Consider the following 15,244-nt stretch of genomic DNA (forward strand, 5'->3'; position numbering starts at 1 on the left):
CAGTCCAGCCTCAGCGCCCTTGATAAAATGGGGACTGAATCCGGTCAGCACCAATTGCTTCAAAATGGCGACAGAAGACCCGAAAGGGTCCCCACCCCCCGCCATATGTTCTTAAGCTCTCTCAATAGGACGCCGCAATATTTTTTTGCCGGAAGAAAAACCGCCCCAACTGAACGACACTGTAGGCCGCGTCGCCCTTTTCCCGGAGAGGTAGGTAAGGTAACGGTATTTTTGCTTCGGTCTTTGGCTATGACGTCATCCGTCGGCGCCAGCCAGACCCCCCCTTTCAAGATGGCGGAAGGAAGCGCCCGCCGACCCGGAAGCGTTATTTTCGGAGGGTGAGGAAAATGGCGTGGAGTTGCTGTGCCCGAGTCTGGGTTAGACAGGAGTTATGGGGTAGTAGTGGAATCCGGACACACAGGTAAGGAATGAGGCGGAGCTGCTACCCATAGGAGGAGGGCGGTGGGGTTCAGAGGAAGGGGCTGGGGGTGGGTGAGGTGGTGTGCTGCTGCGGGTATCGAGGAGTTCGCTGCGAGGGTGTGCCTGGGACAGCGGTGGGGTTGTCAACTTTGCCGCTCGGCTTTTCCAGGAGTCTGTTATTTTTAAAAAAGAAATACGGCACCCAGAACGATGGGTAGGATCCAGTTCCTGTGCTTCTCTTTCCATCCACCCTGATCGAAGGCGAGGAAGAGGGAAAGCCTGTAGTAAAGGAGTGGCTGTGAATGAGGGAAGTACGATGCCTCCAGACACTGGTCCAGCAGTTACACAGCCTCTCCTTATTCCGACGGATTGGAGAAAGAGAGTTGGGTGTGTCAATGGCACATCGGCGCATTGGTAGACAAATGGACTGAAGTAGCTTCGCAGAGTCTAGTACAAATTGAAAATATAAGATTTCCATGGTAGCATCATGATAATAATTACTTATTTGTTAAACTTACATCCCATCTACCAAATGATGCTTAAGGTGCCTAACAGCAATGATACAAATATAACAACAACAGTAATTAATAATAATATCCAAAGTGAGAACCAGAAACAAAATCAATTATTGTTCTGATATCCAGTCCCATCTGACAAATCATGATTCTGAAACTACAATTTGAAGCTTTTTGACAAGTTTCAATTGATATTCCTACTGAAATTACAAAACATGGCTTAGGTGTTTCTTTTTTCTCACAAGCTGCTGTTTGGCATAACATCTAGGGATGATTAGGAAAAGGAGAATAAGACAGAAACTGTACTTTGCCTATATAGGCAGAACACAAAGTATCGTTTGGGTTCCTAAACTACTGTTAGTACAGTGGTACCTTGGGTTACATATGCTTCAGGTTACATACGCTTCAGGTTACAGACTCTGCTAACCCAGAAATAGTACCTTGGGTTAAGAGCTTTGCTTCAGGATGAGAACAGAAATTGTGCTCCGGCGGCGTGGCAGCAGCAGGAGGCCCCATTAGCTAAAGTGGTGCTTCAGGTTAAGAACAGTTTCAGGTTAAGAATGGACCTCCAGAACGAATTAAGTACTTAACCCAAGGTACCACTGTACAACATCATAGTTTAGTGTTATATCTGAAGTGGCCTAAAACAACCATGTAAGCTGCAAAACAAGTTGACATACAAACTATGAAAGGTATATTCTGGATAGGCAAATCACAAAAAGATCATAATACTTTGGAGTGGTGAGAAGGTGCTTTTGGTTTCTCTTAATCTGGTATTTCTGAATAATAATAATAATAATTTTTTATTTATACCCCGCCCTCCCCAGCCAAGGCCGGGCTCAGAGCGGCTTACAAGCAATAATAAAAACAAGATGAATGATTACAACTTAAAAACAAAAATAAAATACAACATTAAAATAATGGAACATTAAAATATTAAAATGTAGCCTCATCGCAGGAGGAGAAGGAAAAGAAAGGAAAAAAAAGAGAGGGAGGGAATCAAATTGGCTCCAAGCCAAAGGCCAGGCGGAACAACTCTGTCTTACAGGCCCTGCGGAAAGAAATCAGATCCTGCAGGGCCCTGGTCTCATGAGGCAGAGCGTTCCACCAGGCCGGAGCCAGAGTTGAAAAGGCCCTGGCTCTGGTTGAAGCTAATCTAACTTCCTTAGGGCCTGGGACCACTAGGGTGTTGTTATTTATGGACCTTGAGGCTCTCCGTGGGGCATACCAGGAGAGGCAGTTCCGTAGGTACGAGGGTCCTAGGCCGTGAAGGGCTTTAAAGGTCAAAAGCAGCACCTTAAATCTGACCCTGTACTCCACCGGGAGCCAGTGCAGCTTGAAAAGCACTGGGTGAATATGCTCCCATGGCAGAGACTCCGTGAGGAGCCTCGCTGCAGCATTCTGTACCCGCTGGAGTTTCTGGGACAGCTTCAAGGGCAGCCCCGCATAGAGCGAATTACAGTAGTCAAGCTGGTATTTCATAACATCTTGGAAACATTTAGAATGAGTCCACTTTGTGTTCCATATGTATTTACTTTTAGAAATACCCTATATACACAACAAAGAAATGGATTCAGAAGACCAGCACAGAAGAGTGATCCGCAAACACCAAACCCAAAAACTGGTATTAAGCCACAGAAAAGTAGTTTGTCTCCTCCAGCCTATCAAGAATCTTCCCGTTCAGTGAAAATCCTTGTGAAGCCATTCTTCTTTACAATTGGGGTAATAATTGTTTGATATTACAGATAATGTGCCGCAGTCCGTATGTATTTAACAAAAACTGGTTTGTTTAGTGGTAAGCTACAGAATTTTCATATAGAACAAGGATTATATAGAGGTGGGATTTTGGCAGGCAGACCCATTGCAGCACCATGACAGCTGAAGATATGTTTATCAATTTTTTCTAATCTGTAGAACAATTAAAGTATTGGGATCCATGTCCATATAATGCCTGAGTAAAAAGAACAGGGCTGCCCACATTCCCATCCCTACCCACTGTTTCTATTCTGAACACCGTAGGTCTGAATGGGGCTTCTACCCATGTTCACTTAAATGTGAGTAGAAACATCTGTGTAGTACAGAATCCTGCTTTATCAAGATTCCCATCATGTTCTATTCACTTTAAAGCAAACACAAGTAGATAGACCTCAAATGTTTTTTGGTCAATCTGAGAAGTTTGAAAACAGGTGGTCGGGGCCAGCTTTTGCAGTGATATTGGGAGCAGACCCAGCATGTGCAGCCCCATGCCTCCTGTATATAGAGATAGTTCCTATTTAGGCATAACACCCAAAATAAAGAATTTAATAGAAGTTGTATTTCCAATCTAAAGACTCCAAAAGCTATGTAGGGAATAGAGATCAAATATTATTGGTATTGTATGACTGTAGAGGTCATGCCATACAATGAGTTAACAGTCTTCTGGTGCTAATTTGAATGCTTATGGTAACAAATTATCTGAATTATGTGTTACCTGAAACCTTAATTAAATATATTAGTTTTCAGGCTGTGCTTTTGGATCAGCTGCTATTTGGCAATATGAACACCTCAAATCCAAGGTTCAGAACTATTTTGAAGATAGTCGAGCAGACTGGATGGATAAGGTGCGACCACAAAAAGGGATGGACTTCAGAAGGCAGGTATTTTGGACACTAATTATAATTTTACTATTGAAACTATTGTACATGATGACTGAATTTTTTTCTATTGTGCCTTACCTTGCAAAGCCTTATGGATATTATCGTACTTTTCTTGACAAATCTCAAGGAAAAGCCCATGAGGAATATATATATATATATATATATATATATATATATATATATAAATAATATGTTCAATAGTAAGAGAAAAATTATGAATGTTAAAGTTGTGTGACTTAGCCATCATTAATAAGATAACATCTTTGGGTTAAAGAAGGATGGTAAGAAATAACATTTTTAATTAGAGATGGAGTCAATTCATTAACACTTTTTTCATTTATTTGGAAGATTCTTTCACAAACTCGAAACATACCAGTTGAATATAGCTAATCACAATGTTTACCATATGCAATCCAGAGGTAAATTAAATATGTATATTAGGAAAATGCATCACTTAGAAATCAGTCATAAAAAGGAACAAATCCTTATTTACTGCATGGATATAGTATTTAGATTTGTTATGGATAAGAGTTATCTCTGTACCCACTTTTCTTTATGGCCCTGCCCATCGTTGGCAGTTTACCCACAAGGTAATGTTACCCTTATGTTAAAAAAGGTTCCTAGCCTTGGTTTACACTTAGAGAGGAGTGCGGTTAACTTTTGAAAATAGGTGTTTGTTACCTATGCATAATTACAGTTTTCTAAGAAAAGTTCTGGGATAGAATATTCTTCTTTTGTTTTGTAAACTTGATTTCTTCAAATTTGTGTATTGAAAATACTAAATTGCATATTAATGAGTTTAATATCTATTGTCTTGAGATACTGTATATATTGGATCAGGCCAGATTAAGACTGCTCATTTTCTTTCAGGTTAACCAGTGGTGGAATAGTCTGAGCAACGGGCAACGTACTGTGTCAGGTTTGTGTTAGCTTACAAGTATTAGACATTCTCAGGAAGAGAAATATGGCAAACAGGTACAGTATGTCACTAGATAGCTTTGATAACATGCTTACAAGTTGTTAAACCTAAGGCAGTCTTTTCCACCTATGTGTTTAGTTTGCTCCACTACATTATATATTTTGGCCTAACATTATGTAATATTGCTCCGTAACGTAGAGGGATGCAGTGCAATTTTATGCTCAGATTATTCCTCCTAGAGCAAGGATGGAGAACTTGTGGCCTTCCAGATGTTGTTGGACTCCCAACAGTCCCAGCCTGTATGGCCATAGATGATGAAGGCCAGACATTTCTCACCCCTGTTCTAGAAGGTTGAAGACCCATGCTTATTGCTTTCCGTAAGACTTTCTCCATGATTATGGCTCTGTCACACAAGATTGTTTCCTGCATATAAGCTGGTTCTGTTACTGGAAAGTTGTAACAGAATGTCAAAAATAGTTTGCTTACTACTTAGTAAATGTTTTAATATAATTATGATACAGTGGAACCTTGAGCTTCTCAGAAGCCGAACGTTTCAGAACTCGAACATCAAAAACCCAGAAGTAATAGCTTCCATTTTCAAACGGCTTCTGGGCTGTTTCCCCCCCCTTTTTTTCTCCATTGACTTCACTGACCGCCCTTTGCGCCTTGGTCGTCAAACGTTTCAGAAGTCAGTCTTCCGGAATGGATTACGTTTGACAACCAAGGTTCCACTGTAATGTGTTATTGGGGACTGAGAAACTGATATTTCATGAAGAATACAGGGTTTACATGTTTTATTTCCACTCTCTATTCTTCTAAGGGTGGATTACAGTTCATTAGTATTTTGTAGGCAACTTTTGAAAAGTCTCATATGAAAGCAAAAATACAAGTAGTCTTTAAAGAATGTTTGAGCACAATTATTTGTGACCTGAATGATTACTGGGTTGCATCCAAGGCATGGGGGGAAAGGAACTGCTTGATGGGCCAAGTCCTTACCTGCAGGTCAACTCTGACAGTGCATTGCTTCAGTCACCTGATGTCATGATGACCCCAGGTAACCCATTTTCCTTTGCCCTCATGGTTTGGTTTCAGAACACATGGGCAGTGGCACAGCTTTTTGCAAGTGTCAGTAAACAGCTCATTGTGGATGCTTACAAAGCCCAGTGCAGTTTGATTTCAAATAATCACCATCATCATTAGTGCTTGAGTAGTAGTAGTAGTAGTAGTAGTTTATTTGTACCCTTCCCATCTGACTGAGATGCTCCAGCCACTCTGGGCAGCTTCCAACAAATATAAAAACATAATAAAACATCAAACATTAAATACTGCCCTATACAGGGCTACCTTCAGATATCTTCCGGGTTTTGTGAATTGTGTTGGATGGACAGTGCAATTTTGGCTTTGTTTTGTTCCTGAAAATATTCTTTTCAGAAATATATATTTCTAGACTTCCCTTCATCCATTTGGACATGTATGTGGGCAGGAATAAAGCTATTCATACAAATACAATAGAACCATGAAACTGCAGCATTAGTAACAAACTAGCAAAGTCAAAGGCAGCAGTAACAACTTTATGAAGCAGAGTAAACATAAACAAATGCAGTGTCTGAGAAAAAAAATATATTTCACCTGAACCTTGAAGGGTTGTAATGTTGGTGCCAGACATCTCTTTCTGGGGCGGAGAGAAAATCCACTTGAAAATAACGGTTTTGTGGTACTTGGGTTTACAATAACTTATTTGTGGGTTGTATACATTATATATTAGAATGCTTTCACTGCTTGTTTTGTCACTACACTTTTCTTATTAAATCCATAGGCATTATAGCTGCAAACGTCTTTGTATTCTGTTTATGGAGGATACCCTCTTTGCAACGAGTAATGCTTACATATTTCACATCTAATCCAACTTCTCGTAAGTGTGCATTAAAATACATGCAAAACTGTGCAAGATTTTGTTTTGTTTTGTTTGGGGGCTGTGGATTGACCACCTGATTTAAGGAAATACCAAGCAAATTGTCCATCCCAAACTAATTGTATTGTGGAAATCAAACTAATGAAACAATTTACCTGCATAAATATTTTTAGCGTCATGTAAATATCTTACAGAAGTAGAATATCTTCTTACTTTGTGATACACTCAGTTCTAAACTAGACAGGGAAAGAGGATGATAGTTAACTATGCTGAAAGAGCATACCAAAGCCTTGAAAAATATGCCAGGCAGATACACCAGCTGTAGAAAACACAAAAATATCTAGGTTTTTCAACATTTCAGAGTAGTTTACTATAAGCTAATCTGTAACAATATATACTAGTTGCAGAAAGATGGGATAAAATTCAGATTCTCAATTAAAATTTTGGTGTTTTCTTTCCTTCATAATTTGTAAAACCTTGTCTAACAGTGCATTAGAAGTGAGGAATCTTAGTTAATTGTTTCCTCTATATTCACTTGTCCTATCTGTGATCAGTTCAATGTTATGTATGGTGTAATGTTTCATTGTTTTTTGCTGTTGAGGAGTCCCATCTCCTAAGAAGTGGATGATTAAGATTTATTTAGCTACTGTTCATTTTCATCCTTCTCAAATAAAGCGCTAAACTGTTAGGAAAAACGTGTTCCATGCTGTATAAACACAAGTTAAATATTTTTATGCGCATGCCAAAATCTACAGTGGAGGGAAAGCTATAAAAGTCAGTGTACAAGTGTGACCTAAGAGGCACACTGCAGGCAAAAATGTTAAGGTAATCTTTTTAAAATTATGAGTAAAGAGTGGTGGGCTCTTCTGAGAAGTAAAACTATGTGCAAAAACATAATGCTTAATGATTTTGAAAACCCAATGATGACTATGTTTTTTCTTGCTAGAAGTTCCATTCTAATAGTTCAACTTGTAACTGTGAATGGAGAGATGAAATGCTAAAATAGTCTTAACAGCTGTTTTCTTCCTTTTGCCCTAGGAGTTGTGTGCTCTCCCATGTTGCTATCTGCATTTAGTCATTTCTCATTTCTACACATGGCAGCCAACATGTATGTTCTGTGGAGCTTCTCAACCAGTATAGTCTCTCTTCTGGGACGTGAGCAATTCATGGCAACGTACCTTTCTGCAGGTAAGAAGCCTTCCTTGGTTATCTCTTTATGGCAGGCACCCCCCAAACTTGGCCCTCCAGATGTTTTGGGACAACTCCCATCATCCCTAGCTAAGAGAACCAGTGGTCAAGGATGATGGGAATTGTAGTCCCAAAACATCTGGAGGGCTGAGTTTGGGGATGCCTGATTTATGGGCTCTTAAGATGATTTAAAACTTGTCTTTGACTTGCACTGAAGTTGCTTTTATTATGTGTTATGAACATTCTTTGGTCATTGGAGAGAAGCTGGCATTCATCAATACAATCTTCAAAACATGTCTGGATGAAGACTAGTTTAGAAAATTCTAAAGTAATTAAATGATGAGCTTCCCGAGCAGTATTCTGTGAGCCAGTATGAGTACTGGCCCAGGATCAAGGGGCCAGCTACTATGATTGGGTTTTTTGGTCCATTAACCACCTTAATCTAAGGTTGGGCCACCTTTGAGGCATCACCTTAGATTAAGGTGGTTAATGGACCAAAAAACCCATTTTAATTTAGAGGTCCTTTTAAATAGTTGTTTGGGGGTGAATTTTTCACAGACTTAGCTTTCCTAAATTAGGTAGGAGAAGTTACACTTGCTTAAATGTTATAGTTCATGGAAATATAGAAGAAGTACTGTTACATATTAAAATAAATAAAAATAAATGGTAAATGACTTCTTTCTTGGCTTAGGCATAGATCATGCTTCAGAGCCCCAGAGGAAAAAACTAAGGAGAAGTGAACCACTTCTGAAGCTATTTGTTTGAATGCCATAAATCAGTCCAATTATGCAGACTCTATTCTGGATGAACCTGTGTCTGCCTTAAGAATTGCATGTTCCTCTGTAGGGCAGTCCATTGTGCTGTGAAAGCCATGGGTTTAATGAAACAAATGAAACTAGGACAGTAAAATAAGAATATTTAAATGTTTCATGAACCTCACTGAATCCGTGCTTCTGACAACATTCTTATTTTTCTAGGGGTTTTTTCCACATTTGTGAGTTATTTTTGCAAAACAGTCACAGGAAGATTTGGATCATCGCTTGGAGCAGTAAGTCCTGCTGAATACAAACCAATCTGTCTGTTGTGAAAGACTGGTTTGGAGCACATTGTTTTCTGTTTTCAGAAGTCAAGTTGTTTTTTGGGGAAAGCTACAGTGGAGAGTAGGTTAGAAATCTAATGAAATATTTGGGGAGGTGGGGTCGGTCTATAAGCTTCACCCCAGCAAAAGTTACTTAGTTAACTGTTTCCCCCCACTGTTTAGATCCGTGGTTCCCAACGTGGGGCACATGCCCCACAAAGGAGCAATTTGATTTTTAAGGGGGGCAATTTGATAATGAGTTAGACCAAGTTAATGGCTTTCTCCACATGAATAGGAGTTTACTTTTTGAATAATAAGAATTATATGTCAAGGGGGATGGGGGGCATCAGGATTTTAGAGATGTTTAGGTGGGGCGTGGCCAAAAAAAAGGTTGGGAGCCACTGCATTAGATCGTTTGTATAATTTAAAAGAAAAGAGATGCCTCAGTATCAGATAAGCTGTAAGTAAAATCACTGATGGTGCCAACTCAAATTTTTATGGTGCTCGTTTTGTACATTTTCATTTTTGCAGCAATAAGAACTATTTCCAGCTTGTCTTCCATTTAAACACTTATTTGGAAACAAGTCCCATGGATTTCAATTAGACTCCTAACTAGCTTTTTAGGCAAAACAAAAAAAATTCCTTCCAGTAGCACCTTAAAGACCAACTAAGTTAGTTCTTGGTATGAGCTTTCGTGTGCATGCACACTTCTTCAGATACCAATCTGAAGAAGTGTGCATGCACACGAAAGCTCATACGAAGAACTAACTTAGTTGGTCTTTAAGGTGCTACTGGAAGGAATTTTTTTTTGTTTTGACTATGGCAGACCAACACGGCTACCTATCTGTAACTAGCTTTTTAGGATTATAGTTTTACTGTCATATTTCTGTGGCCTTATTCTGAATTAAGTCACAATATCAATAGGACTTAATTCACAGCAAAACAACTAATTTCCACTGCAGTTTTTATCCCCAAGTCCATTTTTACTTGGGGAGTAGGTTTCATAGAACTCATTGGCTCTGCCTTCCGAGTAAAACATGAATGAACTTGTCAATATCAGGAATAAGTTGGGTATGTTATATCAGATTGTATTATTTTCACATTAATATTTTCTGTCTTGAATATCAGAAAGATTTATTCACAGACAGGAAATAGTCTATGCTTTCTTAAGGGGAAGGGATTTACCACAGGCCCTTTCATTGAAATAATTCTTTTAAAATAGCTGTAGTGTTTGGGTGACATTCAACTAAGTTATATGCAGGGCAGACACATTAAGCCTATCAATATCAATTTGTCTATTCTGAATAGAACTTTGTTGGATATCATCCTTTGTTTTTAGTATTTCTCTAAACTCTTTGCAGCTGGCATAGCTGAGAACCTGCTGCCTCCATTTCCACATCTTATTGGTAACAGTTAATGGCCATTGTGAACCTAACTGTTTTTGGCAAAAAAATTAAGAGTAACTCACTTCTGTTGAATATTTGGTCAAGATAAGCAGTAATTGTTTCTGACTTCAACAGAAATTCAATTCTAAATTGAATTTTTTTTTTTTTTGCTTTTGTATTTTGCATTTTTATTGCCAATTAGCCAATTTTAATTTTTGCTTGTATTCTAGTCGGGTGCTATAATGATGGTCCTTGCAGCAGTATGTACGAAGATGCCAGAAGCCAGGCTAGCCATAATATTCCTTCCAATGTTCACATTTACAGCTGGAAATGTAAGTGACTTGAAAGAACTGAAGCAACTTCTCTCCTCTGTTGCTACCTGTTTTTGTCTCATGGGCTTAACTTTTAAAAAGACACAACAGAAAAGGAAAAAGGGGTAAGAAGGGAAAATGAAAACAATAGAACTCGGACACTTATTGCTAAATATTACATAGTGATTCTTATAATGACCATCTACTTCAGGGAGGGGAGGAACTAGGGTTGCCATATTTCAAAAAGTGAAAATCGTGATTTCCAGGAAACAGAACAATCCAGTTTTCCTCTTCTGCAACTAGCTGGAATGGCTGCTGTCAGGTGATGGGTAAGGAGGGTCCCCAAAGGAGCTGTTCTCTCAGCAGAGCTGGTGGAGTGGGTCTTCTAATTTACCAATACAGAACTGAGGCTTGGGAGAGAATTACCGTATTGGCCTCCACAAATAAGCTGCACCTTTAAAATTCAAGGCTTATTTGCAGGTGCGGCCCGCCTCCCGGCACTCCATCCCCAAACCGGCGCCGGGGGAGGCTGCCCGCTGCTGCCCCTGCATTCCTGGGCTGCTTCCTTGGGGAGAGTGGAGCCACGCGGTAAGCTCACAAATATAAGCCACACTTTTTTTCCAATTAAAGTGCGGCTTATATTCAGGCCAATATGGTACATTCTCAAAGTTGCTCAATATATCCACGGTAGAGATGGGGCTTTAACGCAAATCCAGCTACAACCCTCACCCTTGTTCTCATTGACTAGGCATGACTAAATGGGATTTATGAATGTGGACTAGATTCATTTTATCATTGTTGGAGCTGCTGAAACATGAAGGCAATGTTGCTGTTGTGTGTGTTTTTTGCCAATGCTGTACTTGTTTACTGATTTCTAGGCTTTAAAAGCCATTATTGCACTGGACACGGCTGGACTTATTTTGGGTTGGAAGTTTTTTGACCATGCTGCACACGTTGGAGGGGCTCTCTTTGGCATGTAAGTTTTTGTACTGTGCTAGTACTATGAGAGTGATGCTTCAGTGTGTTGTAGTTTGTTTGTCTTTTATTTATTTAAAATAGCCCTGTAAAATTTCCACTGAGAAGTGTTTTTGGCCCAAATGGCTTCATGACATATACCTATAATGTGTTCTGTGAAAGAATTTCAGTTGAAGTTATGTGTTTGTTGCTTTTTAGGTGGTATGTAACGTACGGGCATAATCTAATATGGAAGAATAGAGAACCAGTGGTGAAGGCATGGCACACAATAAGGACTTGGAGACCAAATAAATGAGGTGGGGCTCGCAACTGGCGCTTTTTTGAAGAAACTTGTACAGAAATGGCGTGCTGCTTTGAAGACTGGAAAGTGGATTGGTTGTTACATTACTTACACAGTAATTGGATCTTCAGTTCTAAATGTGGTAACCCATGCTCAAAAATAAATGCATTTATTGATAAACACATAACCAAATAGAAAACAATAAAGATTTGTATCTCATTGCTTTATTAAGAGAGTCTGTATTTTTCCTCTGGCTATTTTGGAGCAAAAATAACATTTGATCAGTTGCCTGATAGCTTCTCATTTAGAAATAAGTTACCGTATTTTTCGCTCTATAAGACACACCAGACCACAAGACACACCTAGTTTTTGGAGGAGGAAAACAAGAAAAAAAATACTCTGAATCTCAGAAGCCAGAACAGCAAGAGGGATCGCTGCGCAGTAAAAGCAGCAATCCCTCTTGCTGTTCTGGCTTCTGGGATAGCTGCGCAACCTGCATTCGCTCCATAAGACGCACACACATTTCCCCTTACTTTTTAGGAGGGAAAAAGTGAGTCTTATAGAGCAAAAAATACAGTATATTAAGATGCCAACAGTTCTAGTAAGATCCTGATACTACAGAGCTCTGGTTAAGAAACTGCTTTATCATTCTCCTTGTCTTAATCTGCAATGATGTTTGATATTATTAGGCATATATATATATATATATATATATTTGCTTTCGTAGATTTTCACGGGTACAGGAATGCAGGTTTTGGTGTCCTCGGGTGTCTTCCCGTGTAAAAGTTGGGGTGTCTAGGCGACGTTTCGACGAGGTCTCACTCGTCATCTTCAGGCTGGTGCTTTCGGCTTCTTGTTACTGGAACAGAGCGGGATCTCAATGTTTGAGTTCCTATAAATACTGTAGAGGGGGTGTGGTGTCTAGCCTCCAATGTTCTGGGCAGAGAGGAAGTTCCCAGGCTAGTGTGCCTTTTCTTCTTTTGTTCCTTAATTACTTGAGAGATACCTTGAGTGATTTCTTGAGTGATATCCTGAGTACCACTTAGGTGGGTCATTAGGCACACAGAACGCCAACACCAATCAACCACACCAGACCCAAACCCAGACCCTCTCCACAGATGAATTACTGACACCATCCAGTAGCCAATCCATGGTGGCACCTCCGGATGCTGCACCCCCCTGCAATCCCTACACAGATCTGGCTGACACAAGCCACAAAACCACAGCTCGCCCCTATACACGAAGCCAAGCCAAAGCACAACTAAGTGCAATACAGCCATCTTCTCAGGAAAACTCTTCACAAAGTTCAAGAGGTCAAGACACAAAGACTTTAGCAACTAATCCACACCTAATGACCCACCTAAGTGGTACTCAGGATATCACTCAAGAAATCACTCAAGGTATCTCTCAAGTAATTAAGGAACAAAAGAAGAAAAGGCACACTAGCCTGGGAACTTCCTCTCTGCCCAGAACATTGGAGGCTAGACACCACACCCCCTCTACAGTATTTATAGGAACTCAAACATTGAGATCCCGCTCTGTTCCAGTAACAAGAAGCCGAAAGCACCAGCCTGAAGATGACGAGTGAGACCTCGTCGAAACGTCGCCTAGACACCCCAACTTTTACACGGGAAGACACCCGAGGACACCAAAACCTGCATATATATATATATATATATGCGCACACAACCTCTTTCTCTCTCCCCTTCCCCCGCTTTTGCTGCCTGACATCTCACTTCAGGCTCCCTCTCAGGCACTACAAAGGAAAGGCAGCCTGTTCCAGACCCTCCAAGTGTCCCAATTTTCCAAGGACGTCCCTGATTTAAAGAAGCCATCCCAATTTCTGATTTGATCCTGGAATGTCCCACTTTTCCATAGGATGCTCCTATTTTCATTGGAAAAATGTTGGAGGGTATGGAGTTATCCAACCCCCGAGCTGTCTGAAGGCAATCCCGTATACGGAAGTTTTTATTAATGTTTTATTATGCTTTTATATATGCTGGAAGCTGCCTAGAGTGGCTGGGGCAACCCAGTAAGATGTGTTGGGTATAAATAGTAAAATAATCATCATGGAATGGGATGTCCCTATTTTCATGAGAGAAATGTTGGAGGGCATGCTGCCCTTAGGTTCTTTTTAGGAAAATTTTCTCTAAGGGAGGAAAGGACTAAAAAATGCTCAGAGGCATTCAGCCCTATATGTCAGGATTTTGGAAACAAAAGTTGGCAACCCTACTTGTTACAAGAGCCCAAGAAACAAAAGTATCACAGATCCTATACCTTTTGTGATAAAGGGATTGGGCCTCCTTGTGATTTAACATAGTGCAATGAAAAGCTTTTTGGGAGAAGGAGGCTCTTAGGATATGTTACTTTTTGTAATACTGTAGCAGTCTCTGCTAATGATTCTATTAGGCTTAGGCTTTAAATACTTGATGATTGGCCATCTTCTGACAATAGCTAGCTAGCTAGCCAAATGCCAACCCTTCCACCCTCTGGTCAGATCATTAAACTAACTCCTGCAAGCATAGTGAGGGAAAGCTGTCATGTTAAATATCATAGATCATTTTTTATGGTGGTGAAGGATATCCCAAAGGCAACCTGTAACACATATTTATAACACTATTTTTAGAATTTTTCAAGTGCATTACATTTTATTTATATATTTATGCTCTGCTCTTCAGTAGATATCCTCAGAGCATTTTTCAATACATAAAAAATGGCAGATCCTATAGAGTGGGGAATTCAGATTTACTGACCTATTAAAATTATAGAGATAGTATAGCAGGAAGCTTATACACCTTTCCCCCATAACTTTCCCCAATAACTTTGAAATAATGAGGCTTTTGTATTTGATTAATTTTATTGTGTTAGCAATAACCTAAATATTTAGCAATTACGGTACCTAAATTTCTTTCTTTCTAAAGCTAGGCTATGTAAAAGTTGTGCTGCTGGCAATAAACACAATTTCCTTCTGAACCCTACTGTTTGAAATAAAGCAACAGAATGCCTTCTACATGGTTGATCTATAGCTTTTTAAAAAAGTCAAACCAGTTTTAAATAAGTACGAATGGACAAAAAGCTGCCAAGGCTGTGCTTAGTGAGGATTAGCATAGGATTGGATCCAGTTCCCTGTCTGTAAATGAAGTTACCCCTTCCACTTGTATAAAGGGCTAAGATCCAAAGACATTTGCTGTGGGGAAGGGTGATTTTCACCAGGTTTCCTTGCAGTTTCAAGCACTACCTCCCAAGGAAGGAAAATCAGGAATGGGTCTGCTCATGGGAATTCTGGATTCAGCCATTTGCTACAGACATGGTCCACTCAAGCTATTAAATTGGCTACAAAGACATCATTACTCCCTTGAAGATGTCCTCATTCTTTGAGCATACAGTGGTACCTCAGGTTAAGAACTTAATTAGTTCTGGAAGTCTATTCTTAACCTGAAACTGTTCTTAACCTGAAGCACCACTTTAGCCAATGGGGCCTCCTGTGCCGCTGCTATGCAATTTCTGTTCTCATCCTGAAGCAAAGTTCTTAACCCGAGGTACTATTTCTGGGTTAGAGGAGTCTGTAACCTGAAGCGTATGTAACCCGAGGTACCACTGTAAAGGATTTAAGAAGATGTTTATT

General features: G+C 39.8%; 1 protein-coding gene and 1 long non-coding RNA gene across 2 annotated transcripts; one reads left to right on the top strand and one right to left on the bottom strand.

Moving 5' to 3' along the window:
- Positions 1 to 234: 234 nt before the first annotated feature.
- Positions 235 to 11,846, top strand: PARL (presenilin associated rhomboid like). Its single transcript, XM_083741659.1, is given in 11 exon segments — positions 235 to 276; positions 279 to 421; positions 2,477 to 2,657; positions 3,431 to 3,571; positions 4,442 to 4,490; positions 6,307 to 6,402; positions 7,441 to 7,590; positions 8,568 to 8,638; positions 10,284 to 10,385; positions 11,243 to 11,340; positions 11,538 to 11,846. Coding segments are annotated over 11 exon segments (1,155 nt in total). The 5' UTR covers positions 235 to 249; the 3' UTR covers positions 11,635 to 11,846.
- Positions 5,115 to 6,300, bottom strand: LOC310845903. The gene is made up of 2 exons (XR_014565043.1): positions 5,251 to 6,300; positions 5,115 to 5,184 (listed from the first exon to the last, which is right to left on the bottom strand). It is a non-coding gene; the product is annotated as an uncharacterized lncRNA (long non-coding RNA).
- Positions 11,847 to 15,244: the final 3,398 nt, after the last annotated feature.

The sequence above is a fragment of the Podarcis gaigeae genome (assembly GCF_964106915.1).
Source record: "Podarcis gaigeae genome assembly, chromosome: 5".
NCBI classification, from domain to species: Eukaryota; Metazoa; Chordata; class Lepidosauria; order Squamata; family Lacertidae; genus Podarcis; species Podarcis gaigeae.